At 57.8% G+C, this 16,972-nt stretch overlaps 8 protein-coding genes across 8 annotated transcripts; 5 read left to right on the top strand and 3 right to left on the bottom strand.

Annotated features, from left to right (window-relative positions):
• The first annotated feature begins 466 nt into the window (after positions 1–466).
• L226DRAFT_201748 (uncharacterized protein) lies at positions 467–983 on the top strand. Its single transcript, XM_067672820.1, has one exon. It carries the CDS (start codon positions 523–525, stop codon positions 871–873), a length of 351 nt encoding a protein of 116 aa, XP_067541044.1. The 5' UTR covers positions 467–522; the 3' UTR covers positions 874–983.
• Positions 984–1,093: 110 nt separating this feature from the next.
• L226DRAFT_519886 (uncharacterized protein) lies at positions 1,094–2,650 on the top strand (the record flags this gene model as incomplete). Its single annotated transcript, XM_067678598.1, has 5 exons — positions 1,094–1,376; positions 1,452–1,535; positions 1,654–1,684; positions 1,751–1,822; positions 1,891–2,650. 5 exons carry the CDS (start codon positions 1,094–1,096, stop codon positions 2,648–2,650), a joined length of 1,230 nt encoding a protein of 409 aa, XP_067541043.1.
• A 1,570-nt stretch (positions 2,651–4,220) lies between these two features.
• On the bottom strand, positions 4,221–7,989 carry L226DRAFT_543051 (P-loop containing nucleoside triphosphate hydrolase protein; the record flags this gene model as incomplete). Its single annotated transcript, XM_067682170.1, has 10 exons — positions 4,221–4,696; positions 4,758–4,953; positions 5,019–5,361; positions 5,419–5,726; positions 5,805–5,806; positions 5,902–6,511; positions 6,571–6,737; positions 6,794–7,317; positions 7,374–7,631; positions 7,685–7,989. The coding sequence occupies 10 exons, from the start codon at positions 7,987–7,989 to the stop codon at positions 4,221–4,223; spliced, it is 3,189 nt and encodes a 1,062-aa protein (XP_067541042.1).
• Positions 7,990–8,157: 168 nt separating this feature from the next.
• Positions 8,158–8,749, top strand: L226DRAFT_530629 (uncharacterized protein). Its single transcript, XM_067679901.1, has 3 exons — positions 8,158–8,236; positions 8,296–8,427; positions 8,478–8,749. The coding sequence occupies exons 1-3, from the start codon at positions 8,183–8,185 to the stop codon at positions 8,577–8,579; spliced, it is 288 nt and encodes a 95-aa protein (XP_067541041.1). The 5' UTR covers positions 8,158–8,182; the 3' UTR covers positions 8,580–8,749.
• Positions 8,530–9,839, bottom strand: L226DRAFT_530628 (mitochondrial 37S ribosomal protein bS1m). Its single transcript, XM_067679900.1, has one exon. The coding sequence runs from the start codon at positions 9,824–9,826 to the stop codon at positions 8,630–8,632; it is 1,197 nt and encodes a 398-aa protein (XP_067541040.1). The 5' UTR covers positions 9,827–9,839; the 3' UTR covers positions 8,530–8,629.
• Positions 9,840–10,983: 1,144 nt separating this feature from the next.
• On the top strand, positions 10,984–12,716 carry L226DRAFT_453836 (uncharacterized protein; the record flags this gene model as incomplete). Its single annotated transcript, XM_067675153.1, has 2 exons — positions 10,984–11,288; positions 11,357–12,716. 2 exons carry the CDS (start codon positions 10,984–10,986, stop codon positions 12,714–12,716), a joined length of 1,665 nt encoding a protein of 554 aa, XP_067541039.1.
• A 364-nt stretch (positions 12,717–13,080) lies between these two features.
• L226DRAFT_454368 (uncharacterized protein) lies at positions 13,081–14,277 on the top strand (the record flags this gene model as incomplete). The annotated part of the gene is made up of 2 exons (XM_067675177.1): positions 13,081–13,601; positions 13,713–14,277. The coding sequence occupies 2 exons, from the start codon at positions 13,081–13,083 to the stop codon at positions 14,275–14,277; spliced, it is 1,086 nt and encodes a 361-aa protein (XP_067541038.1).
• Positions 14,278–14,288: 11 nt separating this feature from the next.
• Positions 14,289–16,967, bottom strand: L226DRAFT_530626 (histone acetyltransferase ELP3). Its single transcript, XM_067679899.1, has 11 exons — positions 16,831–16,967; positions 16,541–16,776; positions 16,421–16,491; positions 16,206–16,368; positions 16,031–16,155; positions 15,885–15,965; positions 15,428–15,829; positions 15,237–15,360; positions 14,724–15,002; positions 14,551–14,632; positions 14,289–14,498 (listed from the first exon to the last, which is right to left on the bottom strand). The coding sequence occupies exons 1-11, from the start codon at positions 16,853–16,855 to the stop codon at positions 14,422–14,424; spliced, it is 1,665 nt and encodes a 554-aa protein (XP_067541037.1). The 5' UTR covers positions 16,856–16,967; the 3' UTR covers positions 14,289–14,421.
• Between the last annotated feature and the right edge of the window lie 5 nt (positions 16,968–16,972).

Raw genomic sequence — 16,972 nt, 5'->3', positions numbered from 1 at the left:
GCGTCCGTCGAGGGCCACGGCCGTTACGCAACGAAGACGCATGGCGATCAGCAGCGTCCGGGCACGGAGATATGCGCGTGTCTCTCGCAGTTGTAGGTCCGTGGCCCGTGGTGGCTTCGGGAGTCTGAGCAGGACTTAGCCAGCCTGAGCACGATCAGCCACGATCTGCCTGCTTCTCGCCTGCGATCCTGGCGGGCTATCTAATATCGTCTCCGTCCATCTATTGCCCTGCTATTGCCTCCGGCTCCCAGCGTTGCGAGCTCCCACAATTTGCCCATCTGCGCCCGTAAGTTGCCCGCATTGGCCCAGTATGGTCTGCGATCTGTGCGATCCACCAGCCCACGGAGATAGCACGGGATGGCGACTCGGACGCGCTCGGTGCGTGCCGAGCGAGGCGGTCGGATGCACATTGCAGCCATCAGGGAGGGCTCAGACTCAAAAGTTTATTATTTCATTCCCGACACTGCGCCCGAGGAGGTCCGCCAGGGTCCGCTTGGGGTCCGCGAGCGCAGGGCTGCCGAGATGCGGAGACTGGCTGGGACTCGGAGTCGCTGGCCCTGGCGTCGCGCAATCGCACATATGCTGTGTTCCGGCCCTGCGCAGTCGTCGCAGGCGCAGGCTGAGGCTGAGGAGGCTGCGTGCCCCTCGCTGGCCGGGGACATGGCCGCACGCCATCACGGGAGCTACGTTGTCAAGCAAGCTGTACGGATGCCATCGACCATCGACCGCCCCATCATCATTCCCCGCAGGTCACAGTCGCAGACCATACGCTTACGGAATTCAGACTCACTCGCCCTTGGTCCCCGGCGAGTCGATAACATCTTATCTCGTTCATATTCGCCCGTTGACATACCCAATTCCTCGCCCGTTTAGTTTCTCCCTCCGCCGCTTCCGTCTCTCTCTGTGCACGAGGCAACGTTATATTGGCTGTGCCAATACAAATATCCTTGTCCGCCTGCATGGGCTGCCCTGGGGCTGCCACCGTTTGTACTTGACGTCTCTATGACCACGCTCCTCTCTTCTCCGCCGCACCTCTAGGCTATTTGAGCTTGGTGTCCGCACACGCTGCCCTCCCCTTCCGCCGCCGTTCTCGATGGACATGGACCCAGGCAAGTCCCCACACCATCCCTCGGACCGTCCCGCTCCGCCGCGGAGGTTGCCCTCCCCGCCAGACCGCGCCCCTCCTCCGGTCCCCGTGCCTGCCTCTGCTGCCCACCGTGCGCAGACGACGTTGCCTCCCATCCACCAGCTGCACCCGGGGCTCGCCCATGCCTCGTCTTCCCTCCCCATGCAGCCTCCTCCACAGCCACCGCTCCCGTCCCCGCCCTACCCCATGCAGGGCGCAACACACCCGCTCGCCTCCACCAGCAGTCTCGGTGCGTCCCGAACCACTCGACTAGCGTTCAGGCACACCCCTCTGCCGATGCTCACACACCCTGCCCTCGTCCTAGGCGTCCGTCATGCGCCCGAGGACTCTGACCAGGATGCTCCGCAGAAGAAGCAGAAACGGCGTCGGCAGGCCCTCAGCTGCACAGGTACGCCGAACCGAACGCTGCGCTTCGCCGTCTGCTGACTGCATTTTTTATTGGTCGTCCGTTATCACATTCAATCATCGTTCTCCATGCGGGGCAATGGCATGATTGGGTTCTGCAGAATGCAAACGTCGCAAGATCAAGTGCGATAGGTTCGGGATCATTTCCGCGCCTTGCGCTAGCTGCACAGTGCAATTAACCCAACCTTGACCATATAGGGCCAACCCATGTGGTCCCTGCGTCCGGCGGGGCGAGCAGACAAAGTGTCAGTGGCACATCATCGAACCCTTGTAAGTCCGAGCGTTCCTCACAGCGTGGGCCAAGTGCGCGAACACTGATGCTCCGAACCCGTTGCTAGGGAGAAGTATGTCTCCAGGGCCGAATTCGATGAGCTCAAGGCGCGCGTCGACCAGTTGGAGGCATTGGTTATACGCGGCGGTCCCTCTACATCCTCCCCGTCCGCGCCAATCTCGCGGAGAGCGAGTATGTCCGCCATGATGCCGATGACCTCGGGTCCTCCTCCGGAGCCCATCCAAGGCACAGCGATTACGCCATATCAAGCCTACGGCACCTCGGGACCCGTTGCCTCCTATCCTTTGCGCCCGGCCTCGCCTCGATCCCCCGTGAGGGGACGCGAGCCGCCGCCGCCTTCAGCCTACGTCGTGCCGCCGCCTCCACCAGGGACGAGCCCCCCAATGTCCTACCGGCCACCTCCACCTCTTGCAAGCGGCAGTGCTCGCCCAGTGGAGCGCTCGGCGCCTCCGCCACTACCTGCGCCCACATCGAGCACTAGCGGTAGCACGACCGCGCCTACGGTAGGACTGGGCTCACCGCGCTCGCCGCCCAAGCCCACACCGGTGTCGCCGAGCCTGAACACGCTGCGTTCGACAGGCGCACCACGTCGGTCGTCCATTTCCCTGGCCGAACTGACGAGCCCGTACAATACTGACCCCAAGCCTCCGCCGCCGCCGCCAGCCCAGTCAAAAAATTCCAACGCGCAGACGAAAGCGCCGCCGGGCCCTCGTCTGCGCACGCCGCCGCCAGGCCCGGCCACCGTGGAGGCGTCCCCTCGCCTCCGTATCCACATCGTCGACACTCGCAAGCAGGTCCCGGTATAGAGGCCCGCCCGCTTTCACCGCCTTCTACTTCCATCCGTCCCCACCCGCCCTCACACGCCCACGCACATCCTCACCACCACTCCCCTCGCTCTTCGCGTTACTCCCACCATCACAGTCATAGCGGCTCGTCTGCCGATATACCCCGACCTCCCGCTCCTTCTGCCTCATCGGGCTCTTCCAGTTCCCCCAGTCGTGCGAGCTACCGCGACGATGATGCCGCCAAGGACCGCTCCGCTGCGCCTCCACACGATCCCGCGTGAGAGCCGGGCAACCGTACGGGACTTCTAAGTTCTTGGTGTCTGTCCGCCTGCGCAAGGTGGGGGCGATGCACTCGCCGTCGCCGTCCGCCGCCGCTAACCTCATGCATTCTTCCATTGTCCTGCCTCTGCCTCCTCTTACCCATCTAGTTTCCTCCAGGTTCTCAGGATTAAGCCGCCGCCGCCATCATTCCATCGTCATCGTCATACCTTACACACGAGCCTATTCTCAGGAGTCATTAGTCGCTGCTAGTCGTCAAGGGTGCGTCAGCCGTCCCCGCCAGTTTAGTCAGTCGGTATTTATTTAGGATCACAAATGGAAAGTGAATCACTATCCCCGCGCCGCCATCGTACCAGTTGAATACGTATACGTACCTGTACAGTACTGTCATCGTGTGTTAAACCCCTCGCATCCGTTCCCCGCATCCCGCAGCAGCATGCAGCCATCTATCTGTATCCGCTATATGTGTACCTCATCCAGCATGTGTATCATACTCACGCCACATCTTTTGTATGTACGTTCCGGCATAGTCGAGCACCACACCACGAGTGCACCGAATTAATTCACACCCTCGTCGTCGTGAACGCACCTGTTCGCGTAACAGGCGCATTCCGTCTCATATAGCTGTGATCCAGTGCCTGCACGCCGTGGCCGAGAGGGCCGGATGATCAAAGTCGGGAGGCATAAGCATACATATATTTTGGCAGACATGGACATGACGTTCCGTAACACGTGATACACGGGGGCATGGGAGGTACGTACTCATATGGATACGGGGGTCATGACGAGGCTACACTGTCACCGGGCGTGATGGCATCGGTGCATTGACATACAAGGCGGGAGGCGAAAGGAACAACAGACAGATGTATCGGGGCACTGGACGACGAGCGGACGGGCGCAACGGGCTGGAGTCTCAGTTAGAGATGGGTAAGCTCCCACTCAACCAGTATCAGCCATCACTCCATCCCATGAGGCACCCGCCGGGAGGCTGTCCAGCACTAGAAGTGTACGGCGGATGGCGGGGGCCGCTCCCCAGCTCTCGCCGAAGGAGCGGGACCCGCAGCAGGATTCACTGTGAGAGACGGTAGACGCGTCCTACAATGCCCCGGCGCCACGACCGCAGCGGCCAATCGGCGTCAAGGCACGCGCGCGTCCGTCAAGAAAGCGCAGGAGGAGCTGATCCAAGATGCGACGCGGCAGCGGTAGGTGCTGCAGCAAGCAGGCGGACAGGGTGCGTGCCGGTGGCTGGCTGTCAACCCGCAGGACGCAAGCCATCGCCGGTAGCCTGCCTGACGACGCTTCCCTGCGCGGACTAGAAGACGGTAACGCCGCTCTGCGTGCCGGTGTACTGTGACTTCATGTCGTCTAGATCGGTCCCGTCATCCTGAGACTTGTAGTCGTACTGAGACAGGCTGCCCATATCCGAGGCACCTGCGGTCGATGAGAAGGATGAGCGACGCTGCAATCTATCAGATTGCGAATACGCCATCCCCCCAGGGCGATCCGATGCGCCGACCGCACTGCCAACGACGCTCGAAGAATCGGTGCCTGCGGGGCCGGCGTCCTGCGAGATGATAGAGCTCGCATAGCTGCCGTATGTGCTGCGTTTCGCGCCATTCTGGCGTTGCGCACCCGGACCGAACGGACCGGTAGCAGCAAACATGGGAAGCCCCGAAGAGTAGGTTGCCTGGGAGCGGAGCGACTGCACGTCGGACGGAATATAGCTCAACGCATCGTGGGTGCGGTAGAAACTCGCATCGAAACGGCTGGGAGTTCCGGATCTCCGACCTTAAATTGAATTGTCGTCAGTTGACGTCAGCAAATAGCAGCCAAGCACATTCAAACGTACCATCGCCCATCATGCTGCCATTGCCGAGGTAATCCCTCGCGCTTGTCTCATGGCGTCGATATTGGTCCATCGCCTTCACGAGCGTGCGACGCGGCTTGCTGAACTGGATCATGCTCGGCTGGAGGTTATTGAGCGGCCCTTCCACAAGGCAGTTCTTCTCCTTGTAATGTGTCAGAAGGTAATGCCACATCGGGTGCTGTACATGCGGTCGTGAGTACGGCATGGCGGACGGAGTTAACGCATAGTAACGGGATGCTTTACCTTGCTGAGAACCTTCGGATTTCCGAGAATCACCACGCCGTACTTGGCACGCGTCAGCGCAACGTTCAGCCGACGAGGATCGTTCAAGAAACCAATGCCCTGGTGTTCGTTGCTCCGAACGCAACTGAGAATGATGTAGTCCTTCTCACGACCCTGGAAGGCATCGACGCTGGCGACTTCGATCTCTTTATAGAGATCCTTCTTGAGGGAACCGTTGAACTGCATATAGTTGACGATGTAGGAGCGTTGTCCCTCGTATGGCGTGATCACTCCGATTTGTCCAGGAACGACGCCGGACTTGAAGAACTTGGTAACTATCTTCTCCACGTTAGACGCCTCCGTCCTAGAGACAGATGTCAGACCGCATGCACCAGTACGTAAAATCATAATGAAAAGTCACCTGTTCAGGAAGGACGTTCCGCTTGATGAGATCTCCTCTTGCCCCAAGTTCTGATAGAAGAACATAGGCGTGTCCGGGACAGGCCACGGAAAGTCGACGTTCTTCCTCAGCCGCTCGGGGGCAGTAACGCCATTCTGGAGCGTGCCTTCGTAGAACATGTTGGATGGGAATTCCGACAGGCACGGATGCATGCGGTACTGTACTTGCAGACGGATGGGACGGTTCCCAAGGACGACGAGGCGCTCGAAGAGCGACTGCGTCAAGCCGGCACGTGCTGCCTTCTTGTTCATGATAACGGGTCCGAGTTGCTGTCAACCATGTGTCAGTCTAATGTCCTGCTTTCATTTTGGCGAACGCGAACGCACCTGATGATCTCCGACCAGAACCACTTGCTTGCAACCGAGGACCAAGGGAATCATGCATTCTGCATATTACCGAATTAGCCTGCGGGGACACAGATAGGAGAAACACGGTCCCACCCACCTGGTTCGGCGGCCTGCGTCGCTTCGTCAATGAGGACGGTCCTAAACTTGAGCTTGCTGAGGCGTGGGTCCCCGGCTCCGACACAAGTGCAACAGATGACATCTGCCGCGCCTAGGATCTCCTTCTCGCACTGTCTGATGAGCGCCTTGTACTTCCGCTCGTCGTTCGAGCTCAGCTCTCCCTGCTCGTTCTTGAGCTGGATGAGTTTCTGCAGCTCGACGTGCGTCGTGTTGTTAGCAACTTGCTGGTGTAGCGTCAGGAAGGAGACGGAGGAGTCCAGCGCCTCACGCGACTTCGCGCTGAGTCGCACGACCTTCAGCCCCGTGGCGTGAATCTTCTCGGTCAGCTGGTCAACGGCGACGTTGGATGGCGCGCAAACAAGAACTTGACCCGGGTTCATCTTCGCAAGGTGATAGACGACTGACGCGGATGTGACAGTCTTGCCAGTTCCCGGCGGCCCCTGGATGAGACTAAGAGGCTTCTGGAGAACGCTCTTGACGGCATACATCTGTGAATGGTTGAGTTCCGGGAGGCCAGGTGCTGAGAACCGCTTGGGCATCTGTGTCCGAAGAACCTGAGGCTCCAACTCGTGGCCGAGCAGTTTGTGGTACTGAATCGTGCGTGTGCATGAGTCAGGCTCGGAAATTGCGAGGCGATGTAGGTACTCACGATGTATCCGCTGACACTCTTCTCGTCAACGGCGAACGTCTTCATTGCCAACTGCATCCTGTCAAAGCTGGTAGACTTCCACACGAAATCTGCCGTGTACCCATGCGTGATTTCCGTAGGAACGCCTTCCGACCGTCTTAACTCCAGTCCTATCTCATCCGAGACATCTAGGGCGCATATGGTCAGTCACAGTTACATGCAACGAGGTGATGCCAATACATACTGTTCGGGATCTTGATGACGTGCCCATCACCTTCCCAAGGTTTGTGAAGAGTGCCATTATACTTCAGCCGGAGCTCGTCGCCGACGGCGAGACGGACTTCGCCACTTTCGAGCTTAGGCAAGCAGAACCACGCAACACGCTTCTGGTTGAGACCGAGATCCCAGCGAACAGTGATGTCGGTCTGAGTCTGCGACTCCTTCAGCCTCTTGTCGTAGTCAGCCTCGATCTTCACAAGCGGTCCGAAGATATTTTGGTACTGGTAAGCGTCTTCGTAGTGGGTAATCACAGACTGAGGCTCGTCATCGACACCAGGCTTCTCGAGGTCGTCAAGAGTAGCATTAGCATTTTCGCGCCACAGATCCTCCAGCCTGTTGATCTGCTGAAAGGAAATCTGGCGCGATCTGAGCTGCTCCTGCTCGCTCGGCGGCTTGACTAGCCAAGACAGGAACGAACGGTCGTCGATGAGAGGGGCCCACAAGGCTGGGTTCCACGAGATGTCTTTGGATACCGCAGCACAAGGTTGGCTATGGATTCTATCAACAAACCCATTGGCGTCACACGGATTAGTGGTTGAACATACCGGCACAGAAGGACCACAACCGTATCGCTCTTTGCTGGGATGAAGCCGAGCATGAAGACGTTCTTGCTACCACAGTTGTAGCACTCCGGGATGGTCTCTCCCAGCGGACTCTCACTGTGAAGGATGACCTCCTTGTGCTTCGCGCGCACGAGATGGTTCACGATGTGAGACGCGGAGGTATTGCCTCTGGAATTGCAGAACCACTTGGAACAGATGAGGCACTTCACTACCGACGCCGGTGAGTGTATGCCACAGTAGCTGTGCAGATGCGTAAGTTGCATCGTCCTCGTTCGGAGCCGCACTTGACTCACCTGCATGCATGAGGCGGCAAATCAACCTGCCCCTCGTCCTTTAAGTCGTCCAAGACCGCGTCGAAGTCCTCGTCTATCGTGCCTCGGCTGCTAGGTGCTTGTCCGTGTCCGTGTGATACGTGTGGATGCCCGTTGGGCGAGGAAGTGAAGGAGCGATCGTCTGTAATGGATAGGCCCTCCAAGTCGACCGGGACGCTGTTCTGGCTGGTCGTATTTGCGGTGTAGACGGAAGAAGTGTCATCGACGACACTCATACCGCCGTAGGAAGAGGCCGAGTCGTACTGGAAATTCTCAAAAGTATCCATGGTGGACGGAAGAGATAGAAGTGTAGTACTGGGGATGGAAAACGAGAGCAAGTCCAAACTGTGTTCATGCTTAGTCGAGTTACTTGATCTTATCCATGTGGCCGACACGTGGTTATCTTGCACGTGCATCCACGATCGAGAATGGGCGCTCCTTTAGCCCCGCCCGCAGCTTTACACACGCACAGTGAGCACGATGGCCGCCCTCCGAAGTAACGGTCGACTTCCAGAGCCAGAGGTCATTGCGAACGTATGCATCTACTTGTCTATCGATTGCATCCACAAGAATTCTCATACACGTCCGCACAGTTCCTGGACGGTAACTCGTACTCGAAAGGCAAACTGGATGAAGCCTTCCGTGCCCTTCGTCTAGACAAACCGTACCCCAAACATGCAAAGGCCGGGCCAAGTCACTTCAAGGCAGAGGACATCGAGCTGCTGGTGGGTTTTATAGGAAGTTCGTGACTTCGTGGTGCTCATTCGATTGCCAGATCCAAGAATTTGAGCTTACCCGACCGCAGGCAGAGAAGGAACTTGCGGAGGCAGATGGCGATGTTGCAAAAGCATTGCAGCATCTCATAGCAGCATCGTGATGATGGCCAAGCGAGAGGGGATCAAGCATGCATTACAGATACGCCATAATCTAGGGACTCGAGTTGGGTACAAAAGAAGACATCGCATTCAGGAGAATCTGCGCCCTCGTAGTATGCGCTGACGATGGGACGAAGGTGTCGTACTTTATGGTGTGAGCCGGGGTGGGATCCGTCATGCCCGGAGAAGAACGGTTGGCCGGTTGTCCGACGTACTCCCGCGATCCTGGTACGTGCAAGTTCGACCGGTTATGCGCGACGCCGGGGCTGTCGGCGACACGAACGTCCGCCTTGAGAAACACGCCCTCCATGCCCTCGGGCCGACGTCCTACAGTCTGGGGAACGGCGAGAAGTCGCGCGCCAGGGTTCAGACGGAATGTCGTCACCATCCCCTCGTCCTGGCCGCGGTCGCCCTTTCTGAGCTTGGAGACCATGCCTGCCGTTTCCGCCGTCCAGTAATGCTCGGATTTCGGCAACTGCCCGGGAGTGAGAATGCGACCGATGTGGGACTTGGTGGTGAAGAGAGTTTGGACGGCGGGCGCGTGAGTGTATGAGAGCCCGCCGAAACGGTGAGGTTGCTGTTCAATGTAGCGGGGACGGGGTTGATGGTACTCTTTGTACGCGTGAGCCGCGAGGAACTCCTTGAACTCATCGCCAGCATTCCGCGCAAGCCTGAAGAGGTTCTGGTCCTCCATGTTGATCCCGCGCTTCTTGGCAACGAACTCGAGGAAGGCGGGACGGAGGGTCCTGAGGTAGGCGAGATACCGCTCAAACTCCTTCTCCGACATGGCCTCGAAATTCGGCAGCGCATGGCTCTGGTCCAGGGTTTCCTCCTCCTCCGCCACTCCAGCAGCATCCTTGTCCACGGCCTTGGATACCTCCTGCGCGTCCCTCGTCGAGAATTCCGAATCCACCGGGAAGTCGACCTCCATGCCCACCGAACCCAGCCTCTCCGCCCATGACGTGGTGTTCCCGACTCGTGGTGTCACCCCAATCTCGTCCCACATCCTGATCCATCTGTTCTCTGACTCTGCACTGCGCCAGACCGTTTGCTGTTCTCGCGAGTCCACCGCTTGAACGGTGATGTGGGCGTTCCTCCGACGGAGCGCGAGGGGACGCTTCAGGCCGAAGTTGCCGCGAGCAGCATGACCGTCATAAGTGGTGTAGACCTGACCTATGCTGGGGTCGTAAGACGCGAATTTTGATCGCCTGAGGAGCGCAGCAAATCGGGACGGAGGAGGGGTAGCCATGAAGGCTTTTGGAGGTTGCGTGACATGGATGAGCGCCTGCAGCCATGTCCTATCGGACCTGCAACATTACAGTCGCCGATTCGGATAAACCCGGTGAGGCTATATTAGAGCACGTCGGTGCTCCCAGCTTTCACCAAAACCACGACGTCAAATTGCTGTCCATTCCTTGCTTGCCCTCACAGGCGTTGCTCCTCGTAGGTTGGGCGGTCCAGACAAACGTCGAAGAGGAAGCTGGTGTCTCAAAAACAATCTTTGCTGATTGCTTCTCCCTCTGGTCGAGAGGTGAGGACGCAGGATCACCTGGAGATCATCTACATTCTTTAGGCTGTGTCATCGGGATGTGGACGTCAATATATACCTGTGAGTCTCTTACATACTGTCCTATGAACGGCGGGAACCTGTGACGAAAAACCTGGTAACATAACGCACCCACATGTGTGAACCTCGGTCGTGTAATTGCGAATGGCTACCTGATTTTTGTCGGGGGGGCTTGCTATTGTCGACATTGGTTGCGCATATCATGGCTCGTCCAAAATTTTCTCTGTCGGGAGCGCATGAAGAGGTAAAGGCGAGGCTGAGGTTCCCGTCGTTCATGCGGACGTGTCATCATATGTGTTCCTTTCTGATCCCCTTCGCAGGCCCATCATGGAAGTACCCGCAGCGGGGAGCGCACCCGCTTTTTTTCCATGCGCCAGAATCTTTCGTCGCTCTGAGTCCAGTCTCTCTGAGGTGAGGTAAGGCGACTGCATCTTTTCTAGCACAGTCTTCTCCTGTACGAGCTCTTGTGGAATACGATGAACATAACGTCCCGAGTGCACATATGCATATGTCGGTACTGCACGGAGTTTCAGAGCATCTGATGCGTGAAATGCAAGAATTGTTGAGGAAATTTGATAGAAGCGCGGGCGCCTGTGGGGCATCGAATTCTGGGTGAGCCGACGGACAAGCGCCTGCGGATGGGGGTCGCAATACGGGCGATGCGAGCGTGCGTCGCGCTTCGGTGGTTCGCCTTTCTCCCCATCGTCCACGACGACGACGACGACGACGAGCTCCCCCACGCAGCCAGTCGCTCCTGACGCTGCTAGCTGTCCGGCATAGCTGGTCAGCCCCCGCACTCCTTGCCGTCGCTGCCCGCGCCCGGCTCTCTTGGATCACACATGGCTGCATATTCATCCCTACCGCGACGGCCATCTACCCTCGGCACGTCGGCCCCCTCAACCCCAGTCTCGGACGTCTACCATAGACCATACCCGACGGTGCGAACCTCGACAGCGTCCAGCATCTCCCTTGACGATGCTCCCGGCTCTCCGTCGTCACGCGCAAGTCCACGGCTGACGCCCACACTGTTACCTCTCGAGCCCGCGACATTGCCGTCAATCAAGTCGCCTTTGAGTGCTACGGGGAATGGGACCGGGTCGGAGAGCGGTCCGACGGTGTGCGGTTTGCCGTTGAAATACGTCTCGTAAGTGATTGCACACCTTCTATTATGCTGGCAGGCCTCAAAGCGCCGTTATCTCCGTCATCCCACAGGTTGGTCACGCTTGCGGTACAGAATGCGGCCCTGTCGATCGTCATGCACTATTCGCGAGTGTCCACACCCGCTGCACAGTCGTACTCGCCAGCAACCGCGGTCCTCCTGAACGAGATGCTCAAAGGTTCGATATCATTCGTGATCGCATTCCTGCGCATAGCGTACGCGTCCGACGCCCCTGGACTCGGCGTGGCAGGCTGGTTCTTCGCGTTTCGGCGGGTTTGCCAGGAGGTCTTCAGCGTAGACTGCTGGAAACTTTCCATCCCTGCGCTGCTCTATGTCATCCAGAACTCGCTCCAGTTCGTGGCAATCAGTAACTTGCCCGTCGCCACCTTCCAGGTCACATATCAGATGAAGATCCTTACCACTGCCGCCTTTTCTGTCGCCCTCCTTCGGAAGAAGCTCTCTTCGTCCAAATGGATCTCCCTCTTTTTCTTGGCCATCGGAGTCGGCATTGTTCAACTCCAGACCGCCAGCACCCGGCACGTACCCGCGAATACTCCCGTCGGCAGTGCGCACGACTCCGCCCCGCTGCACATCCATATCATGAGTCCGCTCAAGGGGTTCGGTGCAGTCACCGCGGCTTGCTTCACGTCCGGACTCGCTGGCGTATATTTCGAGATGGTGCTCAAAAACTCGAAAGCGGATCTTTGGGTCCGCAACGTGCAACTATCCTTATTTTCGCTTCCCCCGGCCATCTTCCCCATCTTTTTCGAGCCATACCACCCTGCTCATGGCGGCCTTTGGGCCAACATGCTCCGGAATTTCGGAGGTTGGGCTTGGGCTACGGTCACCATCCAGGTCCTCGGTGGTCTGATAACGGCCATCGTCATCAAGTACTCCGACAACATCCTGAAGGGTTTTGCGACAAGTTTGTCCATCGTCCTCTCCTTCCTCGCTTCGGTTGTCCTCTTCGGCTTCCATATCACACCAACCTTCGTCATCGGTTCGTCCGTCGTGCTCGTCGCTACGTGGATGTACAACCAGCCTCCAGGCAAGGAGCTTGTAGCGATTACAAGCGTTATCCCTGGAAGCAAGGCTGCCCCTCCGTCGTTCCCCGGTACCCCCGTCAGCCCCGACGCGCCGATCCTCGGGCAATTCCCGTCCGAGAAGAAGAAGTCATCGCCCTTCGGCAGCCCTCGGGCCTTTGCCACCGCACTCGGAATGACCAACGCCGACAAACCGGAGAGCAGTACCGGTTACTTTGGTGAGACCTTGGACACTGCGCGCTATCTTAGCGCACCGTACGGCTCGCCTTTCCCGTCGCGGACGCCATCCCCGATCCCCACACCACCCTACCCTCCTCATGCCGCCCCTTCGCATAGTACCGGTACGCACAGTGATGGACGGCGGAAGTAATGCCTTATTGTATACGACCAGCCTAGCTCTCTACTAGCTCACGAGTTCGCACACGATACCCCCCACCTGCAGAGAATCTTGCCGGCACCGTAGACACTGCCTTTCATTACGAGATCCAGTACACGTTATTCGGTACGGATACCTCGCGCCTAGAGTACTTACGATAGTTGGCTTTCCTGTATAATGCCGTTCGCCTTTTGCTTGTTTGTTGTCCGGTGTGTCTGCGCCCGCCGCCCGTCTCATACCCAACGAGCAACGGCGTCGGCGAACTTGCATATGAAAACGCGGTGCCGATCTTGTCATGAGCGCTTCATTGTTCCGCTACTCCGACTTTCTCGCACAGAGCTTGCCACACGGCGCGACCATGTCTATAGACCTCGAATGGAATAGACTCGACTCCTCGTTGGCCTCTACTCTTGTGGACCTCATAAACCGACAACTTGCCAGCACAGCACGGCCGTCGTTCATTGGGCCCATCGAGGTCACGTCGTTCGACTTCGGGGCTACTGCACCTGACGTAGAGCTCGTCGACCTACGGGATATCTACAGGGACTTCCTGGAGGACGACGAAGAGGACGAGAATGGGGAACATGGCCCGCCGGTCAAGGTAGCCGAGTTTTCTGACGATGACGACGGCTTCGAATGGGTCTCGCGCAAGGCGGTGCGGGGGAAAGGCATCGGTGAGGACGGGCCTGCATATCATCTCCTCCCTCCACACATGCGCTACGGCATGAACCCAGGGTTAGGTGGGATGGGAATGGGCATGGACATGCTACATTCGACGCCATTCCTCCGCTCGCCGCGCGACATCTGGAGCCCCGCATTCGCGAACCTGGCCGACCTCCGGCCTTCATATCCCTCCCCGTCACTATACCTCTCCGCCATGTCTGCGATTTCTGCTGCTGCTCCGGCATCTATCAATGCCAGCCGCACACCTCCGATGGTCGAGCGCACTGTCTCCCAGGAACCGCTTCCGTCCGAGTCCCCACCATCCAGCGACCCCGAGCCTCCGGCGTCCAAACCACCTCAGCAGCCCGACCTCCAACTTCACCTGCACATAACATGGCACTCGAATCTTCGGCTCACGCTGACAACCTCCCTACTCATCAACTATCCCTCTCCGATGTTCATGTCCCTCCCGATCAAGCTCTCTGTGACCGGCCTCCTCTTCAACGGCGAAGTCGTCGTTGCGTACGAGGGCGAGCGGAAGAGGGTGCACCTCTGCATCGTCGACGAGCTTGACCCGTATGGCCCGCTGGGGTGCGACCGCCCTAAGCGTGACACGCCGTCGTCGGGGGGTACCCCGGTCGAAACGGAGGACGAGACGCCCGGGTCCGCTGCGGGGAACGGCGGGGCGAGGGCGGGCAAGCCGCTGCCCATTGGACAGCGCCTCCTCCCGACGATCTACATCGAGAGCGAGATCGGGCAGGCAGACAAGCACGTTCTGAAGAACGTCACGCGCGTAGAGCGGTTCATCCAGGACGTGATCCGGAAGACCGTCGAGGAGGAGCTCGTGTTTCCGAACTTCCAGACGTTCGTGTTGGGCGACCAGGATGCATGATGGACGATGGACGTTGCATGTACACTTATGCCCGCTCTAACCACACCCCCGTTCTCCGTACTGATGACTATTACGGATACATTGAACGGGAAGCGTGATACCAATACAATACATGTGTAGTACTACAGGAGCCGTGTAATGGAATCACAACAAAGACTTGCTCATGTATGGCCCATCGAGCTCATATCCTAGCCGGCGATAGTAGTCTCGGGTTCCGACACCTGGAATAACCTGTTAGTCCCAAGGTGACAGCAAGAATAGAAGGCAACATACCCGAAATGACCGCGAGCTTCACACTCCCGTGCTCCTCACGCGCAATCCTCTCTGCCTCCTCCATTAACAGCGTCCCGAAGCCCTGCCGAAAGAAACGAGTTTAGCACCCTCGGACTCCGTCGCGCAGATTCAGTTTGAAACGGACGGATCTGCCCTCGGCGATGGCCACTTACCTGATGCTGGAACTTTGTAGGATCGCGCCCGTGTACTGGCACGGCCGTGCCGTACACATGCAGCTCTCTAACAATACTGCATCCACCCTCCTCTCGCCGCACCAGCTCCGGCCGGAACGTGCCTTCGTCAGAACACTTCCTCAAGCGAAGGAGGCCGATCAGGATATCGCGCTCCGGATCCTCGTATGATAGGAAGGTCTCCCAACCTCCGTTCGCGGTATAATCGCGTCGAAGGAGTTCGACGGACTCCGGACGGACCTTGTGGTGGATCTCGTGGATCTGCCCATCCAACAACACGTACACGGACGCAGGAGTACACGACGCATGGCATGATTGCGCGATGGACGAAGCATTGAGATTAACCGATTGAGTTTGGGCGAAAGAGTGCGATTAGTGGATTGTACGCGGTGAACGTGTTGATTGCGGCAGCAGAATGGGGAGTAGCGTGAATAAGCATGCGGGTCAGGAGTCAGAACGACCAGCCAGACGCGAAGAGGTTAGAGCACTACGTACCCCTACTTCACGGAAGCGCACGTCGCGGCATTCCGCACCGAAGTCCTTCATGCGATTTAACGCTAGCTCGCGCAGGTTGCCCGAATTCTCGCATCCACTTGTGACTAGCGGAAGAGGAATGTCTCTGTTCCGGGTCAACAGACGGGAGTCTATCAATTCCCAATCCGGTCTCCGAGCTGGAATCCTCGCACCTTTGCACCCGATACACGCGTGTCCATGGAGGCACCAGCGCTAGAATCCGTGCAACGACGTCAACGAGAACATTCGGCGTGTAGTTCTTGTAACGGCCTGTGCGCCAGAGTTCGTACAAGCCCGTCCCTCTAATCACAAGGGTCGGGTAGATCTTGAGCCCGTCACTTCGGAATGCGGGGTTCTCGAAGTACTCCTTGAATTGCTCGAGGTCACGCTCAACGCCGACGTTAGGGAGGTCGGGCATCATGTGTGCCACCACCTTGAACCCTGCGTCTTTCGCCAGGTGGAATGACTCCGACACCGCACGAACGGTGTGGCCGCGGTTCGTATCACGCGCAACGTCCTCGTACACTGATTGTACGCCGATCTCGAGGCGAGTGCAGCCGTACCGTAGCATCTGACTGTTGGCAGGCATGAGTCTGACTGTTATCGATGGATTATAACGTATAGCATTACCTGAGGTGGGGCCGCAAGCAGTAATCAGGCCGCGTCTCTATCGTAATGCCTATCGCCTTCGACTTGCTTAATTCCGAGTAACTGAGAAGATCGGTGGATGAGCAGTCCAGTCAACTGTCAAGAAAGGCAACACATGCGGTACGCACCGGACTGCTTCGTCGACATCCAGTCCGGTAAAGCCGGACAATGCGTTGTGGAGTTGGGCAATGAACGTATTCCTGTAGTCTTCTGACATGCTCATGAACGTGCCTCCCATGATGATGAACTCAACCTGACAGGCCATTGAGTCGGGCCTAAACGACGTAGGGAAGATCACGGCACCTTGTCGACATTGTGACCAAGACTTTTGAGCTGTTCCACACGACCCCGTGTCTGCTCGTAGGGATCATACCGTGCACGGATAGCTCGCATGCTTGTTGGCTCGTAGCCGGTATAGCTCTGCGTACTATAATCGAAGTCCGAGTCTGGTCCACCTGGGCAGTACCTGCGATTATCATTAGCGGCCACTTCCATTGCAATGGTTTGTTCCACCATACACGCAGATGTTTCCCGTCATGGCAATGTGCGGACACCGATGAGGTTTGCACATGACAGCTACCACAGCGATCTTACGCATCTGTCAGCGTGCCCATCACATACGCTTCCAATATGCTTACCCCACTGGCCGTGCGGATAGGTCGTGCTCGGAGCTTTGGAAGGAGTGCCTTCTTGTAATCATCCGGGATCGCACTGATGATGTCCACCAATCTCGGTACTCCTCCGAAGCCATACTTCTTGCTCATTTTGGCTCGAAGCTCGTTCAAAGACACCGTTTGGTTTGCATCGTGCGCTTTGATGAGTTCTGCAGCAATCCCAGATGTCACTCGTAGTAGAGTTTCGGCCTGCGATGGCCCTGTGTCGCTGTGAACAAAGTGGTCATGCAGTCCAGACTGAAGGGATCTCGCACCTTCTGTCCTCGTCCGTTGCACCATGGGTCCTTCCCCTCGACGTCCCAATACAATCTTCCACACTCGTGGATATCCCAAGCAGAGAGAGCGATAGCAGAGAGGTCTCGGGACCTTTTTTGTGCGTAGAGCAGTTGCGCGACG

Source organism: Lentinus tigrinus (assembly GCF_003813185.1).
Source record: "Lentinus tigrinus ALCF2SS1-7 unplaced genomic scaffold L226scaffold_3, whole genome shotgun sequence".
In the NCBI taxonomy this organism is placed as follows: Eukaryota; Fungi; Basidiomycota; class Agaricomycetes; order Polyporales; family Polyporaceae; genus Lentinus; species Lentinus tigrinus.
The sequence above is the reverse complement of the archived record's forward strand: the minus strand, read 5'-3'. Positions and strand labels throughout refer to the sequence as shown.